The following is a 19,809-nucleotide window of genomic DNA, read 5'->3' on the forward strand; positions in this document are numbered from 1 at the left end:
GACGGTGTATCCTTGCAGTGCTCACGTGTGTGTGTGTGTGTGTGTGTGCACCGCCCATGAGCGTGCATGCATGTGTGCGTCTGTGTGTCTCTGTGTGTGTGTGAGAGCGAGAGAGAGAGGGAGCGCGAGCGAGCGCGCAGGCCGCCGCTCCCCGCCCTGCCCGCCCCTCCCCGCGCCCCTCCTCCCGCCCGCGCCCGCCCGCTCCCTCTCCCCGGAGTGCGCCGCTTCCAAACTTTGTCTAAACTTTCACTTTCACAGCGCGGCGGCGGCGGCGGCGGCGCGGGCGAGGGTGACCGGCCGAGCGGCGGCGGCATGGAGTAGACGCGCAGCGGCGGACGCGAGAGGCAGCGGCGGCGGCGGCGGCGGCGGCGGCGGCGGCCCGGGAGCCCCGCGGGGCCGAGTCTGCAAGCGGCAAGCAGCGAACGGCGCCGGGCCGAGCGCGGGGGGCCGCGCGGGCCGGGCGGGCGCAGCGCGGCGGAGGCCGGAGCAGCCGAGCCGGAGCCGAGCGCGGCCACCGCCTGCCGGGGCCTCCCCTCGCCGCGGCCGGCCGCCGCGCTCCCGCCCGGGCGCCCAGCTATGTACTCGCCGTACTGCCTCACCCAGGTACCGGCCGCCGCCCCCGCGCGATCCGGGGGAAGGGCAGCGGGCGCGGGAGGCCAGCGGGCGGGAGGACGCGGGCGGGTAAAAGGGGGCATGGAGCCCGCGGACCGCCGAGGGGTGCAAGTGGCGCCCGCGTGGGGAGTCCGGGGCACGCGCTGCAGGCGTCACGGTGCGCGTGCGACCCTGGCCCGGCGGGCGGACTCCGGGAGGGGTGGATGGTGGTGGCGGAAGGGGGGCGGGGAGGTGGCGGGCTGTGTGCGTGGCGCTGCCCCCCGGGAGGGGGGCGCGGGGCGGGGGTGCGTGCGCGTGGAGGCAGGGGTGGCGGTGCGCGCGCTCTTTGGGGTGCGGTGGGCGGCGGGACAGCCGGCGACCTGCGGGTGGCTGGGGCGCGCGCGTCAGGGGGGCGGCGTGGCCGCGGGAGGTGGTTTTTGTTTTCTGCTTTTTTTTTTTTTTGCAAGGATGACAGGGTGGCCGGAGGTTGGTCCCAAGGGTGCAGAAGAGGTTCCTGGGGTCCGGCGCGGCTCCCTGGAGGGGGTGCTGGGGCTTAGTGAGTCCTCGGAGGGGTGGCAGCGGCTCCGGGTGTGCGTGCTTGGGGGCTACCTCCGGCGTGCAGCTGGGGTGCCCGGGGGCGAGTCAAAGCGGTCCTCGGGCGTCTCCCCGAAGTCTTTGTTCAGGCCTCACAAGGGAGCGGGGCTAAGAAAATGGCGGGGCTCCCAAATTTCGGAGGGGCAGGGGAGGGGAAGAAGGGGCGGGCGCGCTGCCAGCCGGGGCCGCGCCTCTCCGGCGACCCTAGCCATCCAGCCCGCGCGCGCACTCCACCCCCCCCCTTTACCCCCGCCACACATCACATACATCGGGTCCCCAAACTTTCCTAAGCACAAACTTTCCTGCCCCAGCCACCCGGGGCTGCTGCGGGACTGGACTTGGTGGTGGTGGTGGTGGTGGCGGCGGCGGCAGGGGGACCTTAGGGGGAATCCCTTCCCTCCGGCTTGAGGCAGCAAGGAGAGGGTGGCAGACAGGCAGCTTGGACGCACGCAATGCCCTCAGCGCTGCTGCTGCCGCTGCGGCCACTGCGGCCACGCCGTTGGTCGGGTCAGCCGCGGGCACAACAGCGCCGACCTTGGCGTGCGCAAGGCGGCGAGCGCGCGCGCGCGTCCCGCCTCCTGCGAAGTTCACCCGGCTTGGAGCTGGGCAACAGTGGCAGCGGGCGGCCAAGCCCCAGAACGTGCCAGGGCTGTTGTACAGCCCTTCTTCCCCCTTCCCCAAGGGGGGCTGCGGCTTGAAGACATCCGCGAGAGAGGGCCTAAGAGCTGGCTGCAGTGTCCCGTAGTGTGGCACTGGTTAACCACAGCCTTCTCCAAGATGTGTGTGTGTGTGTGTGTGTGTAGGGCCTCTTCAGGCCTGGTCTGGGTCTCTGCAGCTTCCCATCTGTGCCCACCTCAAACCTGGTGACAAATGCCCATGGCTTGGAGTGGGCAAGTCTGCCTGCAGAGCAGTGAACCAGGACACCAGCACGGGTGTGGAGGGTCTGTCCAGCTGGGGTGTTTGTGGCCATCCCCCCCCCCCCGTGTGAGCATGAATGTGTGTGCACACGCGAGCGCATGTACGTGTGTGTGTGAGAGAGAGACTTCCTTGGTCCAGTGGCTCAGCAGCGACGCAGGCCTGTGTAGGTTCGTGTGGGCCCCGCTGGGGAAGCGGATCCAAGCAGCATGTGCTGGGCAAAGGTGTGTGGGCCACCCTAGTGTGTGTTGCCGTATAAATGCAGGTGTGATTGGATTCTCTGGCCGTTGTGACTCTCCCCAGCCCGACACACATGTGTGCCTTGTCGATTCAGCCATGCCCGGCCCCTCTTGCCCACCCAGCTGCGATCAAGTTGGGGCGACTCCACATGGATGGCTCCCGTCCGGGGCCTGCTTAGGACCAGCGGGACCCCCACACACAAGCAGCTGCTTGGTCAGCAGGCTGCCAACTGGGCTCCCATGCCAAGCCCTGCAGACATCTGGGCCTGGCCTCTGGGGGCTTGGGCAAGAACCCATCCTACCCCTGCCGCCCACTCAGCTACCCAGCCTGCCACCCCCACCCCCTGCATGGATTGCCCAGCACCCTGAGAGAGGGAATTCCGGGTCATGATCCTGGAGACGCCAGTAGGAAGTGACTGAGATGAGATCTGTCCGCTTCTAGATCCAGGTCTAGACCCAGGGCCATGGCCACGGCTGGGAGTTAAGGGGAGGGGTTGGCTCTGTGGCATCCCAGAAGGACATTGGGAGTGTGTGTGTGTGTGTGTGTGCGTGTGCACGCGCAGTAGGGCCCAGGCCCCAACAGCTGGAGTGTGCCGGGATGGCTGGGAGGGGAGTGGGCACGTTCTGGCTGGGCTGCAAAGCCCTTGCGTGGCAGGCAGGGAAACCCCTTAGCTCTGGGCAGACGACCGGGCGGCCAGCAAGGTCCGGTTGCCCCTCGCCCCGACCTAAGCTTAGCTGCATCTCTTGTTTTGACACGTCTTTCTGCTTCCCTCGTTTGCCCTGCTGATCCCTCTGGAGACAGACTGTTACATTTGGGGTCTTCCCAGCCCCTGTGCCCCACTCATTCCCCAGAGCTTCTCTCTCTGCTCTGGCCCTGTCTCTCTTGGTCTCTGCGCTGGCCCCATCTCATTGTTTCCCCTCCTTTTCCTGGCGTCTCAGGCTCTCTGGCCTCTCTCTTTGCTTTTTCTTTCTTTCTTTTTTTTTTTTCCAAGCTAGAATTGGCTTTGATTTTAAAGTCAATAAATGATTGAGCAGGAACGAGCTTGGAGCAGCGGGGCCCTGGCGAGGGGGGAAAGGCACTGTGGGCGCGGTGGAGGGGAGGTTGGTGGAAATCTCCTTCTAGAAAGAAAAAAAAAATTACCAAAATGTGTGGCCACTAGGCAGGGCAGTTGCGGGGTTGGGGGGCTCTTGATTTCCAGTGAGTGAACGCACAGACACCCCTCTCCTCACCTCACCCTCTCCCAAACCAGAGGGACCCCCACATCATAGCATGTGGACACCCATACCTATAGACATGCCAAATGAACACCTCGCTCACGCTCATGGCTGGAGACGGCGACCATAGACACCCTTGCCCGCACACTTGGTGTGAATGCCCTCCCGACACACGTACGTTGGTACACACAATGCGCCCCTTGCGACGGACACGGAGGCCTCCCAGACATGAGCGGTTCTCATGCGGAGGGGACACAGGAAAAGCAGCGGTCCTGAGCTCGTAGGCCAACACACACACACACACACACACACACACACACATCCACCGTGGATATCGACATAGATTCCCGGAGAGCGGTTCCTCCCAGGTTCAATGCCAACACGCAGCGTGGACAGAGGCAGAAAGCTGGTTGCCCCCACCCCGCCATGCTCACAAAGGGAGCAAGGACTGACAAGCAGGTGGACTGAGGCATTGTGGCCGCATCTGCTATTCAAACACCTCACGTGTGTGCGTACACACACACAGACACACACATACACACACACAGTGAGTCATCTACACGCCTTTGTCCTCCCCACACATGCACATGCGTGATCCTTGCAGGGGCGTTGGAAGGGCTGGGCCCTTCTATCATTCTCGCTTGTTCCGGCCTTGCCCGTTTTGTGCCGCTGGGGATGGGGCATCCGTGGCCCGAGCCGTGGCTGGGACAGGCCTCGGCCCAGGATGTGTCTGGAGTGGGGATGGGATGGGATGGGGGGCTTTTTGCTGTGTCTCCACGCTGGGCCAAGCCGAGGAACGCGCAGCCAGCGCCGCTGCTGGCTTACGACGCGCTCGTAGGACAGGCAGGCTTGTGTTGGCCTGTCTGCGCCAAGGGGCAGGAGGGTGTCCTGGCTCAACCAGAAGTGTCTCGTGCAGGTTACAGGTTATAGGCTCTCAGTGGAGAGCTGGACCTTACCATGAAATGGCTGGGTTTGGGAAATAGCGGGTGAGGGCTGCACATACGTACTGCATTGGGTACTGGAGAAAAAAAAAAAACTTGTTCTCTTCCTGGGTTTAGGAAGAAGACAGAAGCCCCCTAGAAGGGGTGGGAGGGTGGTAGCATTTTCCTGGTGGAGAAATCCAAGCGGACTGCTCGTAGGAGGAAGCCAGAAAAAAAAAAGCTATAGAATGACAACATGGGTTACTTCACGGCTCAGCTGCTTTCACGAGCCTGCGGGTCCCAGAACCCACGCAGAGCTGCAAGCTACGGACGGATGATGCCAACGAGGGGGGTGGCCAGAGCCAAGGCCAGGGAGGGTGACCTTCTTAGGGCCGCAGAAATCTGGGTGCAGCCGAGTCTCCCCCAGAGTAGAGGAGCACAAAGATCTTGCAGACGGGGTGCAACCGATGATGGCAACCGTGGGAAAGTCCCCCCGAAGCTCCAGGGCCCCTGGGCACTCTGCCCTGGACCCAGGGCATGGACAGGACTGTGTGTAGACATAGGGCACTCAATGGGATCTCGCAGGTTATGGAGGAGGCACTGCGGGGGAGACGCCGCCCTCCACCCCATGTTCATACTGATGTGACCCTCCACCCTAGCTAGCTTTCCATGTGACCCCTGGGGGCCAGAGCCCTTGGATTGGTTCATGTAGGTCCCATCTGGGATCCTGCTTGTCCTCCAGCTGGGCCCGGAGAGGTGGGGCACAATGCTATCTGCCACCGTAGGGGTTGGGAACGCGCGCGCGCGCGTGTGTGTGTGTGTGTGGCATCTCAGTGTGGCTGGGGGGGTATCCCACTCAAGGCTGACCATTAGTGGATGATGGGTCGTACCTGTCGCCGCCATTTTGATGCCATGAGGAGGCGGGGTGACTGTTACCACCACTGCAGGCACCCCAACACTCGCAGGAGCCAGTCTGACCCCATCTCCCCATCTTGGTGTGCCTCTCACCACGCATGTCAGCCACCTACATGTGGGCGCCACGTGTCGCCACCCCTGTGTGTGTCCTTGTGTTTCCCTGCACACTGCTTGCCCCCAATGCCGCTGCTCTGGCATCCCTTGGAGTCGGGGCCCATGATGGCGGCCAGGCAACCGGCTGGCAGCTGGCTGTCGCCTCTCCTGTGTGGCCCTGGTGACTGGGTCCACCCCACCCCCAACCACCACTACCATCACCTCCACTGCCGCCCACTTGCCCGCCTGTGCCCGCCTGTGCCCCTGGTCTGGTGTGGACAGAAACCCGTTGTGTGCCGGGCAAGGTGCGGGTACGTGTTCAAGCCGCCCACAGGCCTCCCTCTGTCTGCCCAGCTCACATTGAGCGTGGCCTCTGTCTCGTGTCCTCCCTGGCCCGGCCAGCTGGGTGTCCGGCTGTCTCTGGGAGCCAAGCCCACAGTCCCCCACATCCCCCAACTCCCCCGTCCCAATCAGGCCTGCCCTGTCTCCCCAGGGGTCTCTACCCGCGCCCCCCCCCCCCCCGCCACCATCGACCCTTTAGGGCCCTGAGGGTTTGGATTTGGAAGCTGCGCACTGCCCCCCTCTTTCCCCCCTTTCTCTCCTCCCCTCCTCCGCTTGCTCTCTCTCTCTCTCCCTCTCTCTCCCTCTCTCCTCCTGCCAAACGCGTCTTGGCTCTCCCTGAATATTTCTCCTCCTGGATTTTTGGCTCCAGCTCTGGGCGCGTTCACTAAAGGAAGAAGGACTAGCTCTCCAACGCCCCCAAATTGCCTTCCTCACCACCTCTCTCTCCCCAAAGCCCCTCAGAGGGCGGGAATGGCCTCGTGCAGGGACCTGGGCACCCCACCACCCTCTCAACAAACACCCCCATACCCCAAACTGGGCTTGGCTTGGAGGGCACCGACTCGGGTGGGCAAGGTAGGGGCAGGAGGTTGTTGATGGGAAGTGTGTGTGGGGGCGTGGGGGTGGGCTGGGGAGGCAGCAGGCAGAGTGACCGGGCGGGTGGGCTGGTAGGGAGGGGTTGGGGGCACAGAGCTGGGGTGTCATGTCTGGCTTCTGGTGGGGCTGGCAGGCCTTGGCGAGGCGCAGCTGTGCCCAGAACTCCAAGTTGTGTGTGCCACCACTACCGATGTGGCTGCGCCAGGCAGGGAGGGGAGGCGGGCAGCGGGCACTGCGGCGCTTTGCAGCCAATCGGAAGACGGGGTTGAACCAGGGAGCTCTCCCCACCCCGCTCGGCCCCACCCTGAGGAAGAGAGCCGGGGGTGTGGGGGTGGCGGTGGTGACCAACAGCGGGCGGGGGGCAGTCCGCATGGCCACCGCCACCAGCACCAAGAACCCTGCCCCCCCTCAGCACTCTTTGCCAGCCTTCCTGGCATAGATCGGGCCAGAGCGGGGTGTGTGTGTGTGAGGTGTCTGACCATCCCTACCTGAATCTGTGAGCAAAGCTGGGGCAGCTGCCCTCCATATACACACATAAACACTGGGGGATTTGGGGGTGGGTTTTAGTCTAAGGTACATAGAAGCTGGGGGTGGGGGTGGTGGCCGAATCAGCCAGGTGGTTTGAGCCAAATTTCAGCTTTGGTCAAATTGTGTGTGTGTGTGTGTGTGTGTGTGTGTGTGTGTGTGTGTGTGTGTATGGAGGGCTGGTTTATTTTGGGTCCTTCTCACACACGGTACACGCACACTGGCACACGCAGGCACTAAGCATCACGCCACCACGCTGGCATCCCGCACTTCCTTCCAGCAGGCGACACTGTCATACAAAGACGCTCACCCTGCGCGTTCACGCACACACGCAGAAACACCAACCGCACCAGAACACAGCCAGGAGACATGACTCCCGAAGGGTGCCCGACACAGGAACACAGACTGGCACCGTTAGACATGCATGGCAGTGTCCATAGGACAGAACCCTTGGCAAGATACACTCACCCCCCCACACACAAACACACAGGGTGAGGATGCCCACGGGGCACCTACACACGCAGGAGTGCGCACAGCACACAGGGGCACACGCCACGGACATGCTACCCTGGTCTCATTCTGACGATCACGCCAGTGTGGGCCCATGTGGGCATATACAGAAATGTTTTTGATTCTTGCACTTGAAGGAAGGGGAGATATTGACATCTGGTGGGTGGAGGCCGGCGGAGGGGTGGGGAGTGTGTGTATAGCAGCCCCCACTTCCCACATCCCCCTCAAAAAAAAAAAAAAAGATCCAGTGCCAAATGGCAACAGTGTATATAACTCAGACACACTAACACACACACACACACACACACACACACACACATGAACTCACACATCACACCCTGACAAGTGGCGGGTGACACGGTGTTACACACAGGCACAGTGGCTCATGGGGTCCCTGGCAGTTGTCCCGTAGGCAGCCGTGCCCCTCCCCCCTTGCAGACACCCAGCACAAAGGGTGTAGCTGGGGTTGTCCTCACCCTGGGAGATCAGAGTCACGCCCACGTGAGAATTCACACCTGACCTTGACTGGAAATGACCTGGCCTTGTGGCACCACCCCATACCCACTCCTTTGCCACCAGCTTGCATCCCCACCCCTACTGGGTGGGAGCCTCAAATCCTTCTCCTGCTATTGTAGAACTCCAAGAATGGGGGCAAGCTCAGGAGGCCACCTACCCACCGATGCCTGGGACATCTTTTAGGGACATCCTGGACTCAGACGTCTTGCTTGGGGTGGGGGTGGGGGGAATGTGGACACATTAGAGAGAGAGAGACAGGGCCAGAGCTAAGCCCCGAGACCCTGTGCCATGTGGCTTTGCTACAACTTAAGTTTTGGACTTGGGACATCTTGAAGGACAGCAGTGTGCGGAACAGGGTGATGGCAAAATGCATGTGGATCCCTAAAAATAGCCACAGCTCCCGTGGCCGGTGCGCTCCTGTTCCCTGTCCCGTATGCCCAGGGCCTCATCCAGCTTGTCTCTCAATCCTGTTGTGCCGAACAAGTACTGTCGCCACCGCAAGAGAGTCGGCAGGTCGTCGTCTGGCCTGCACACACTCATGCTCCCCAGGAGTGTGTCCCGGCCTCTGAAAGCACTTTGACCTTGAGATGGTCTCCTGGCCAGGGCTGAGGGTCCCGGGAGCCCGAGGGAGTGGTCTCATGTACCTAAGGCACCCTCCCTTCCCCATTGGGGAGCTTCTCCTGCACCCCCACTTTGGTTTGGATGTCCTCTCGCACACTTTGTCGGGGCACCCAGCCGGACGGAGGTGGCTGGGTGCTGGGGGTACAGCTGTGTTGGTGGGGAAAGAGCCTATGGATTCCTTCAATAAATATTTACCCAGCACCTTGTGGGTGCCAGGCCTTGTGCTAGGCCCTGGGGGCTCGGCAGGGAGCGAAAGGTACCAGCCTGGGCAGGAGGGCGGACTGTTGGTGAACTTGATCAACAAGGGAGCCACTGGGTCCTGAAGGCATTGCCGGTGGGGGTGGAGTGGGGAAGAGCGCTGGGCGGCTGCGGATTTTCTACAGGACGAGGTTGGTGTTGTCCAGCCTGCAGCTCTAGGGTGGTGGCCCCGCGGGGGCCCTTGCCTTGCCCCTGGGGAAAAAAGGAAGCTTTGGAGTCCATGGCTGTGAGGGTTAGCAGGGTCTGTCCAGGGAGCTGTCCTCATGCCTGCCGATGGAAGGCCACCTCTGCTGCAGACCTGTTAAAACATTGCACACGCACACGCCATGAGGCCTCCATGGGCCCAGATTCCCAACCCTGGCACCCCGAGCCGGGGGGTGGGGGTGGGGCGGGGGCAGCTGCTGGTCCCAGAGGCGTCTCCACCTGGGCCCCTCGATTTAGCTCCCCGGGGCGGGCTCGGTTTATTTTTACCCCAGCCTGTCACCCTGGCAGTACCAGGCTATGCCATCATTTTTCAGGGTCTTGGGGACCTGCCCATAGTCTGGGGTGGGGGTTGAGCTGCATGTGTATGTATAATGTGTAGTGAGGGTGGAAGGGGGGAGCTGGCCTTGCTTACTAGGCCCCAGACCCTCTCTGCCCATCCCCACCCCAGCCCTCCCCCGAAGCTCCTCCTGGCTGGTGGGGTCGCCGCCGCCGCTGCAGGCTGGCAACTGCTGTGCCCAGCCGGTGGCATTTGGTTTGGCCCCCTGCCTTGCCCGCCACCCCCACCCCATGCCCAGGCAGGGCTGAACGGCTGCTGTTGCCACTCTCCATTACAGCCTGGGGCGGGGGGGGGCGGGATGGAGGTGTGGGAGCAAGCAGAGCCAGCTGCGTCTGGGTCCCTAGCTTGCCCTATGCCACCTGGGGCTTGTCCCCCATGTCCTCGCCCCTCCCCAACACGCACACACACTCTGCCAATACCCGCTCGCTAGAAGGCATTGTCCAGCACCCCTTTGAGAGCTGGGCATGGATACCCGCCTGGCTTCCATCTTCCCACCCGCTCCTTCCTGCCTTCTCTCTCGCTCTCTCTCTCTCTCTCTCTCTCTCTCTCTCTCTCTGTGCCTGTAAATGCTCACCATTTTTGGCATCTTCCCCCATTCCCCCTTTCCCGGAGGCGCCAATCTCACTTCCAAGGCCGCCATGGCTGGCTCCTGGGTCTTCGCTGTTTCCTGGAGGAGCGGGGGTCTGGGGGGCGCGGCAAGGAGAGGAGTACCATAGGCTTTGTGGGTACATGGGTGTGTGTGTGCACACACATTTAGAGGGGCCCACACCAGAAGCCGGCTTAGCTTCTCCCTGCATCTTCAGCCCCGAGGTGGGCAGAGCACTTTCCATGTCTGATAACTCTCTGGTTGCCAGGGTGGGCACTTCAGGCACGTCAACCCAGGTTCAAGGCATAAGCTGGCCATGGAGGAAGAGGAGGAGAAGGAGGAGGAGGAACAGTGTGTTTATGGATGGGGGGGAGTCTGTTCAATTGATTTCCTTGCCCCAGAGGTGGAGTGGGGGAGTCAAAACCGACATTGGGCACCGATGCCCCCCCCCACTTTGGCAGAACCGGTTTACTGCCCTCCCCCCTCCCAGCCCGCTGCTGCCCGATCCTCTGTCGGCACTACACAAAGTTTGCTAAGTAACTTCTAATGTTATTTGAGGACGACCTGGCCTCAACCCAAAGTGGCCCTGTGGAAACTTGTTTTTCGCTGCTGCTGCTGCCGAGGCCACAGGTATCAAAGACACACTTTCCGGGGGAGGGGGGTTGGGAGTGTGAGCTGGAGGTGGGGGGGGAGTGTGTGCCTTGACTCCTGTCACCCCCCCCACAGCTGCCGCCGATGATGAACGGACGCGAGACAGAGGCCTGTGTCGAATGGGACGTAACGCGCGCACAGGAACACAGTGACACGCCATGAGGCCCAGCGGTGGGGCAGGGTGTCACCCCCCCACCCCCACGCACACCCCCACAGTTCCTGTGTTCTCCCCCAAAGTACTGAGTTCCTGTCGCCCCACAATGTGTTTGCTTCAGTCCCGGGTGCTACACTTTGCCCCAGCCGACACTTAAAATAATAATAATAAATTAAAAAGTCTGGGACAATCAAAGGTAGATTTGTTATCATGCCCTCCCCCCCACCCATTTAAAAAATTAACTTGTAAGTATATAGTTTTTTCCCTTCATAGACATTTCCTGTGGACTTTTTAAAAAAATCCCCTCCCCTTGCAACCTGTGCTCAGGTGGAATGAAGAGATAAGGTAGATTTTCCACAGACTTTTTGCAAACCCCACTTCATAAGGGGCCTGGCATGTAAGTGTCAGCTGGTAGTTCAGCCAGGCTACCATGTGTCCCGCAAGGGCCGTCCCCCGCAACGCGTTAGAAAGCTGCAGCCCAGGGTAGGCCTGGAGGGGCCCCGTCTCTCAGTGCCCACCCCCCCAGTCTTTTCTCCTTCTGCTTGCTCTCTCTCTCTCTCTCTCTCTCATCCTGCCCAGGCCTGGAGCACAATCCCATGTGACAGGTGACAGGTACCCCTGTTGCCAATGCCAGCCCACCCGGCCTGGAGTCCCACAACCACCCCTCCTGGATAGCTCCAAACCCCCGGAGGAAGCCACAGCCTGTGTCACACAGAGTGGGCCACCATGGAATACAAGTGGCAAGTCCAGGCCCAGGAGGACACCAGGCTGACCCCCTTCCCCAGCCCCCCATCAGGGTAGGTTTTCAGGGTTCCTCCCCGCCACCGACCAGTCCCAGCTCCCCCCCACCCCGCACATACACACTGCCTCATTTCCCCTTCGCAGTCAACGCCGGCAACACCCCGCCACCCGCAGTCTGTCGCGTGGTAACAGCCTGTCACAGGCACCGCGGCACACCGGCACAATCTGTCGTCCACGCACAGTCTCACACACACACCACACACACACACACACACACACACAGAGCAGCACAGGCGTACATACCCACAGCCAGCCTCGCACGATCACACTCTCGGCGTCACAGCTTGTCACAGACGCCTCACCATCAAATTAACAGCCATTGATGGCAGAATACCAACGGAGGGGGGGACCGGGCAGTGGGCCGGCACCTGTGACCTCCTGCGACCCTCCTGCGTAGGAGTAACCTGTTTTACAGATGAGCCAACAGAGGCCACAAGGTCAAATGCCAAGGTCACCATCCCCCTCCTCTTCCCCACCACCCTTCAGGGTAACAGCCAGGAGCAGGTAAGACTTTAAAACAAGTTGCTCTGCCTGGTCAATCTGCCTCAGGGCAACTCAGGCTTCCTGTTTCCACCTGCTCCCTAGGCAAGGTCCTATGGCCCAGATGGGGAAACTGAAGATTTTTTACGAAACCCCTCCTAACCCCTGGGGAAAGGAGTGTACTGGTCCCCACCATCTAGGGGGTCTCAAACCACCTGTCCTGGGCAAGGACAGTGGGGCAAGTCACCTCCAATCCTCATAGCATGTGGCACTACCAAAAAAACAAAAAACAACTCTCAGGGGACAGTGTGTGTGGGACCATTCAAAAAGGGAGGCTTCTGTGTGGGACCCCACGTTTGAGTGTCTCAAGTGTGGGTTGGGTAATGAGGCGTCTCCCTGTGCCTCCTGTGCTGCTGTCCTATTGGGGGCAGGGGTGGCAGAAGTCACCGTTAGCTCAGGTAGCCTGGTCATGGTGGGTTCTGGGCCTGCACAGCTGCAGGCTCCCAGGGGCTGGGGCCCATGTGCATGCATTTCCAGAATTTTCCTTCTGCTCCTTCCTAACCCGCCCCCATCCTTCTCTCTCTCTGCGTTCCCCTTCTTTGTTCCATTCCCATCCCCCCACCTCCCCACTCCTTGCCTGGTCCCCGGGGCTTCCCCTATTGGAGTGGCCTCGGCCAAAACCAACAAGACTCCAACGACATCCCATAGGAGGCCCCGCCAGGCTTGGCGGCCCTGCCCCTTGGCCCACCAGCTTAGGGGGGACCAGATTCGGGCTCTGCTTGGCCCTGGCGGCGGCGGCACGTCCCGGAGCGCGTGGTGATTCAAGACGGCGCCCGCCCTGCGAGAAGTCCCCACACTTGGACCAGAACGCAAGCACCCACGCACGCAAAACTCCAGGCTCTCCTCTGGCACTATGGCTAAGATCCGTGGTCCCCGCCCGGAAGAGAGGGTCCCGTTGCAACATTTATATGCACTTTCCCCCTCTAGGCTGGACGCCCCTACCCACCCATTGTAAGACTGCAGGATGCCTCCTTCACATTCCCTGGGTCCCCCACCCCCAAGGCCTCTGTCCGCTCAGTTCACATTTCGGATGCTTCCGCAAACACTTTTTGCCCAAACTCAGATGAGGGGGTTCTGCCCCGTGGCCCCGCAATCTGGGGGGAGGGCAGCAGGGGAGATTCCCGGTCCCGAGTGGAGTCCGCGAGCCTGTAAGAGCCGCTGACGCCCACGCCCGTGTCTCCTGGCCCACGCGGGCGCGCACCTCGCCAACCTGCACACGCGCATATTCACGTGAGCCACACAGCTGCCAGGCCGCCCCAGGGCACCTGGCTCCGAAGGCGCATTCAAGTGGTGGGGGGAGGGGGGCTGGAAAGAGAGACCTCATTCTCAACACTCCCTCCCCAGCACCCCCACCTCCCCATTTTTCCCGGAACACCCGCCTCCCCAATTATCCCTGGGGGCACAGGTGACAGCGCCTAGAAACTGCGGCTGCCCAGTGTCGCCCCTGCATGTTCTATATTTGAGATTTCTACCTTTATGCACATATATTTTTATATGTTAGGAACCGCTCCTCCTCGCCCTTCCCGCGCCACATTTGTACTTGGATTTCAACCGCCCCCACGAGGCTTCTTCCAAAACCTGAAAACTCATTTCGCCAGACAGGGACGTGTGGCAAGGCGGCGGCAGCGCCCGCTCTCTGCTCTGTTTCTCTCTCTCTCCACCTCCACCCCTCCACAGACACCCTACGTTCTCCAAACGCTGAGGCCTCCCTCCAACGCACCCGCCCCCCAAGACCTGGTCCCATGGCTACTGGCTCCCGTGCTGCTGGCGGCCTGGGGAGACGGTGGCTTCTTGTTACTGTGTGTGTGTGTGTTTGCTTTTGCTACCAGAGTGTTCCTCTACCAAGAGGCCATGTCGTGTTCCCAAACCTTATCCACACACCCGTGAGATTTCTACTCCCACTCAAGAGGTCAGCTTGTCCAGGGGGACTGGGTGGGCGAGCGCGGGTGCTGTTAGCCCGCGCTGTCTCTATCCACCTCGCAGGTGCGCTTTATTGGAAGGCCTGTTCCCGGTGCGCCAGCCCTCGGTGCGCCCTCGGCACCTCAGGAGCTGCAGTGGGGAGGAGGGTGGGAACAGGCGGCTTTGGGATGGTGGAACTTCTTGTTTTTCAAAACAGCGGTCTGGGGAGGGGTGCCCCCAAGCAGAAAGCTTCCAGGTTCCTTATCCTGTTGCAGAAAAAGAAAAAAAATTTTTTTTCTAATAGACCATCCTCGTAATTTCCTTCCCATCTTCCGTGTCCCTTCCTGGTCCTCCGACGGGAAGGGTTTCCACACGCAGCACTTTGACTTGAAGCCCTTTATCCTTCTCCTCCAAGACCTGAGGAAGCGCCTCCTGGCCTGACTGGGCATTGCTGGCACGCCCTCGACAGGTGCCCACCGCCCACGGATGTTCTGCCCAAGGCTGGCCATGGCCGGGAGCCTTGCGTACAAGGAAGGGAGTGTGAGTGAGTGATGGGGAGTCCAGCCCGTGGACCCTTGCAGCGGCCGTGGGGCTCTGGATTGGGAGGAGGCGGCTTGTAAGTCTCAGGCGCGCGCCCCCCGGGGTACCCCAGTAGGGCCTTGCGCGTGCTCGGTGGCGAAAAAGGCGGGAAGTGGAGCGTCCAGGGCCCGAAAGTAGGGCGTCGCGGCCCGCGGGCAACATAACCGGAGTCAAAATGAAGATGCAGACTCCTCATCCCCATCCTCCCGCGGGCCCACGAGCCCCCGTAGCGGAGGAGGGAGAAGCGCGAGGTGGGGATGAAGCCGGGTGCAGGCTTGAGCCCTCTGAGGACCAAGGGGGTCTTGGTGGTGTCCCTCGGACCTCGCACTACGCAGGTGCGGCTCTCCCCTGCTAGGACAGGGGCTCCCTACTCACAGGGAATCCCCACTTCACTTGCCTCTTCATTGAGGTCCGGCTTTGGGGTGCTCGCCAATAGTGGAAATACCCAAAAAGTCGAACCCGCGCGGAGTCAGGCTCAGTTTCCCAGGCAGGTACACATTTGGGTTTTGGGGGGTCTGTGGCTCAGGGCTCTTAGGGCCTCGTTGTCCCCTTTCTCCTGTGCCGATCGGATACCCAAGCCAGGACCACAGCGCGCTAGAGCTGCGGCTGGGAAAGCCGTGTTGGCGCTTCTTTGGCTGCCTGCAGGGCGTGGGGCGTGAAGTCTGGGGGTTCACGGATCCAGTATCCCAGGGCAGTTTAGGGGAGATGGCGTGTGCGCGTTCTCGCTGCCTCCAGCCCCCAAGCCTTGCCAGGAACCTCCCAGCCATCCCCAGGCCGCCTCATTCTTTATTTTTCTTGGGGGGGGGGTGGAAATGGTGGTGGGAGAGGGCAGTCAGGGGAGGAAATTAACGAGGGGATACTTGTGTCTGTTCCAAGGGTTTGGCTGGCTGGGTGGGGGGGCATTTGGCTTCCAGCAAGCACTGAGGCCGAGTTGGGGAGAAAAGTGACTTAAGTGGCAGAAAATGTACTTTTTCTTTCCCTCTTTTCCTGACTTGGTCCCGCAGCCTTCTTAGAAAGCCCCCCTTTAAAAAAAAGACCCTCTGTATCTCCCCTCCAAGTCCCTTCTTACCAGCCACACCAGCTGCCCATTTAGGATCTGACTTCTTTGAACTGGGGTGGGGAGGACTGTTCCAAGCCTCCCCCGCTTCCACCACCACCCCTTTTGCTCCCAAAGCCAGGGGCATGGGGGGAGAAGCCGTAAAAGTGGGCGCCCACCTAACTGTTGAAGGAGGATACTGGTGCGGGATGGGGGTTACCCAGAAGCTATCCCCCTTACCCCTGGAAGCTGACCCGGGAGGTGGGATGGGGGTAGGGGTATTCCGAGAAAGCGCCCCGATCTACCGGGCACCTGAGAAGCAAGCGCACATCCTAAAACTTCACTTCTCCTGGACCCCATTACTTCCACTCGCTTTGATGGTGTGTGAAATTCTTTTCCCTTTTCCACTTTGTGAGCGTGACTCAGCCCGCCCCGCCTGCACCCGAGGAGGTGACCCCGAAGCCCCCCGCGCTCAGCCTTGCAGCGCGCCCCTGCACCCCACGACGCAGCAGAGGTCCGCTTCCACTCCTCAGTTCCCGAAGCTTCTTTCCCACCCCTCCGCTTATTGTTTAGAACTGTTCTTTTTTTAAAAAAAAACATATATATAAATATATTTTAAGGAGTTTTAGTACTTAAAAAAAAAGCCTGTGAGACCAAGGCTGGATGATAGAAACAGGCTGTTAAAAAAGGAAACTGCGCGCCCGCCCGTGACGCGCTGGGTTGTCGCCGGCCACCGCAGCTCCGCGACCGCGACAGCAGCCAGCCTCGGCGCGGTCGCCCGCGGCCTGAGCTTGGGGTGGGGGGCCCCCAGGGTGTCTCGGCCGCTGAGCCTGCGCTGGAAGCAGTGCCAAGGCCGTGACGACGGGTTTTTTTTTCCCCCAGAAAATCGTGTCTCATTCAGGAGCGCGCTTCTGCGCGCCGCGGCTGTCGCTGGAGCTCGGGTTTGCCGTGGCAAAGTCTGTAATCAGAGAAAAATACCAGCTTTGTTGAGGGTTAGAATATATCATTGGCTAATGTGTGTGGTTTTTTTTTTAAATAATGCGAAACATTGGAATAATTAAAGAGTGAGAAATAAGTCCTCTCCATTCAACATTGTCTTACGGAGGGGCGGAAAGCGCGCTTTTCGGCAGAGCTGGTTCGGTTTAATGCCGGCTTCTTCTTTTCTTTTTTTTTTTTCCCTCCCCTTTTCCTTTCTTCTGCTCTTCCCAGTGTCACCCGCCTTTCCCTCCGCTCCGGTCTGATTCGCAAATCCCCAAACTGGCAGAAGCCAGGAAACTTGGAACCGGCTGGTCAGGCAGCCGGGTTTTTCTTCCCGGGTAGTTGAAGACAGACCTCCCACCCCCAGCCTCCCTGCTCTGGGCCCCAACTCACAGGTCTCTACCGCAACAGGATGACAAAAGGAAGACGGCGGCCAGGCTCTGGGACACGCCCGACCCCATGCCAGCCCTAGACCCAGCCTTGCGGCTTAGTGAAAAGGTCAGCCTCGCCCCAGACTGGACGCAGCGCCGTTCCCAGGGTTGCGCTCTCGGCTCCGACGCTCAGTTGGTCCCTTCCCCGCTCTCCCTACCCCAGCCGTTGGTAGCCCTGATGGCCATGGTATCCAAGAGAGCTGCCTACTTTGGGCTAGGCCCGTGCCATTGCCCAGAAGACCTGGATTTGGGAGGGAGGCGTGAAGGAGGGACGAAAGGAGGGTCCAGAACCAGTGACTGGGCCCCCGGCCTGCGGGAAGCCCTTTAAGGCAAGAAGAGCGTGGGGCAGCGTGGGGCATAGGGGTTCTTTCTGGAGGAGGACCGTGGAAGTTTGCTTTGGCTAGGCTGCCTCCCTGAGTCTTTCTTCCAGGCCAACCTTCTCGGCAAAGATGCAGCTCCCCAAGAGAGGAGCAGGTTGGGCGAACGTGGGCAGGAAATAGGGGCTTGTACCCACAGGTGTCTGGTGGCACGGCAGCCGGGTCGGCTGCTGTCGTGCGTGCGTGCGTGCGTGCCGGTGGAGGGAGTTCGTTATTTGCTACAGGTGTTTTTAATTAAATGTCTCGTTCTTATTTTCCTTGTTATTCTGTGCTTAGACTGTGCGGGCAACCCTTGCATTCGTCTTTTTACATAAGCAGAAAACTCCCCCCTCCTCCAGCACACCCCCACCACCTCCTTGGAGAGAGAGATTGTGGGAGGTATTTTGCTTTCGGTGCTCTCTTTCCTGCTTTTTTTTTCCTCCCCAATTTAATTTTAAAATTATAAAGTAAATTTAGTGCTAGTGAAAGTGAGGGGCGTGGAGAGGGGGTGAGCCAGCTGGGGCTGGAGCCAGGGAAGAGGGGTGGGGTGCGCGTCGCCGTCTTGCTCAGGGTTCAGCCTCCTTTCCCTGCAGCAGCCTGAGAAAGGGGATACCAGGACCCCAGGCCTAGCTGGGCGCAGCCGCCCACCCAGTCTATTTGCTGCCTCCACTGCTTCCCCTGCTCCCCCTGGGGCGCTTGCGGATAGAGACACAGTAGCTTGCACAGTGGGCAGGGTGGCTGCAGAGCCCTGGCTCGCTGAGGCTGTTTGGTATGCCCCCTTGGCCAGCAGCACCTGCCCTGCTGGTCTGCCAACCCCTACTGTGTGCAGTTGACCACCCTGTGGTTGATGGGATCAGAACTGAACAGGCCTGGAGAGAAAGAAGACAGGCCCTTACAATCCGTACACACACACACACACACACACATACACATACGTGTGTGTGTGCAAGGTGCAGGCAGGACGCCACAGCTGGGAGGACGAGGGGCTACACGGACACCAGAGTGGGTCCCTGTGCTCCGCAGCCTGTGTGCACCCACAGGTGTCAGCAGGAGCTGGGCCGGAGATGCCAGAGCCGGAGCCGGTTGCAGCGTCCAAGGCCTGTTGGGCAGCGGTTAATCTGGGTGGAGTTCCCTGGGTGTGTTCATTTTATGAAAGTGTTTGCAGCGACAGCACGCCAAGCGGGCCTGCTTGCAGCTCATGCAAGGGCCCCAGCTCCAGTTATAATAATAATAATAATAATAATAATAATAATAATAATAATAATAATAAATGAAGTAAAGAAGAGGCCATGCATTACCAGATGATTAATAATGCTAATTGAGACACAAGTACCTTCTAGTCAACTACTTTTGGTGGTTCCTGCTAGAGTTGGTGGGAGAGCTTGTAAAAAAAAAAGTATATATATATATATATATGTATATATATATATATATATATATATATATATATATATATATATATATATATATATATATATATAGTGGGCTGATTTTACACACTTGATCTTAGCCAAAAGGCCGAGAAGCAATGTGGACTGATTTTGAAGGGGAAAAAAAAAAAACCAACCCAAACCTGGAAGAGCTGTGTTCCAGGAGACCCGGCAGCCCGTCCCCACGTAGCACACCCGCAGACGGAAGTGTAGCCAGAGGGGGTGCCCATCTTAGGAGGGGAGCAGGACATTCCTGGCCACTTTACACGTTGCTGTCAACATCTGGAAAGCCACATCGCAGCTGTTGTCCCGCCCCCAGCTGCCACCTCTCCCCCCACACACACACCCTTTTCTTTTTTTTTCCTCTGACACACTTAAATTTCTTGTACTCTTGCCATCCCTAACTTCAGTTCCCTACCTTGTTCAAACTTTTTTTGTTTTTTCTTTTTGCAGCCGTGTTCAAATCGAGCTGTTGAGGAGTCAGGGATGGTGTACGTGTGTGTGTGTGTGTGTGTGTGAATTATGTATCTTATCATGTGACAGCGTGCATTTGCACCAGGATTGATCTGAACAGGCCCAAGGATCGTCGGTCAAGGCCCTCCTCTCCCCTTCCCTTCTCTGTCTCCCCCCACACACACACACCTCACCGCCACCCCTACACCCAGACAGCGTGCTCTCGCTGGCTCGCCTACTAGCCAGGGGAGGTGGCCGTCCCTCGGCAGCCCTCTGCCCAGCTCCCTCCTCCGCTGCTCCTGCTCTGCTCCTCCCGGGGCAGGTACCGACACAGCTTCGCTCTCCTCCTCCTGGGGCCCTTCTGCCCACGGGGCTGTTTTTGTTTTCTGTTCGCCCCCCAAAAATATTTGAACCAAAAAGCCTCTCTTTTTTTTCCTCCACCCACAGCACAGTGAAAGGGCTAGTGAACCGTAATTCAACACAGCCAGGGCGCCTCTTTTCTTCCCTGGCATTAATTAACTCAAGT

The 19,809-nt window shown here is 59.8% G+C and overlaps 1 protein-coding gene across 2 annotated transcripts in view; it reads left to right on the plus strand.

Annotated features, from left to right (window-relative positions):
* Positions 1-265: 265 nt before the first annotated feature.
* LOC101517851 (nuclear factor 1 X-type) overlaps positions 266-19,809 on the plus strand; it is a 79,773-nt gene continuing 60,229 nt past the window's right edge. The window contains exon 1 of one of the 2 annotated variants that reach the window (XM_058659505.1): positions 266-603. In XM_058659505.1, coding sequence (XP_058515488.1) covers positions 577-603 — 27 coding nt within the window. In that variant the 5' untranslated portion in view covers positions 266-576. The remainder of the gene's footprint in view (positions 604-19,809) is intronic. The other variant, XM_012929952.2, reaches the window with a different exon arrangement.

This window comes from Ochotona princeps, unplaced genomic scaffold (genome assembly GCF_030435755.1).
Source record: "Ochotona princeps isolate mOchPri1 unplaced genomic scaffold, mOchPri1.hap1 HAP1_SCAFFOLD_414, whole genome shotgun sequence".
Lineage (NCBI taxonomy): Eukaryota > Metazoa > Chordata > Mammalia > Lagomorpha > Ochotonidae > Ochotona > Ochotona princeps.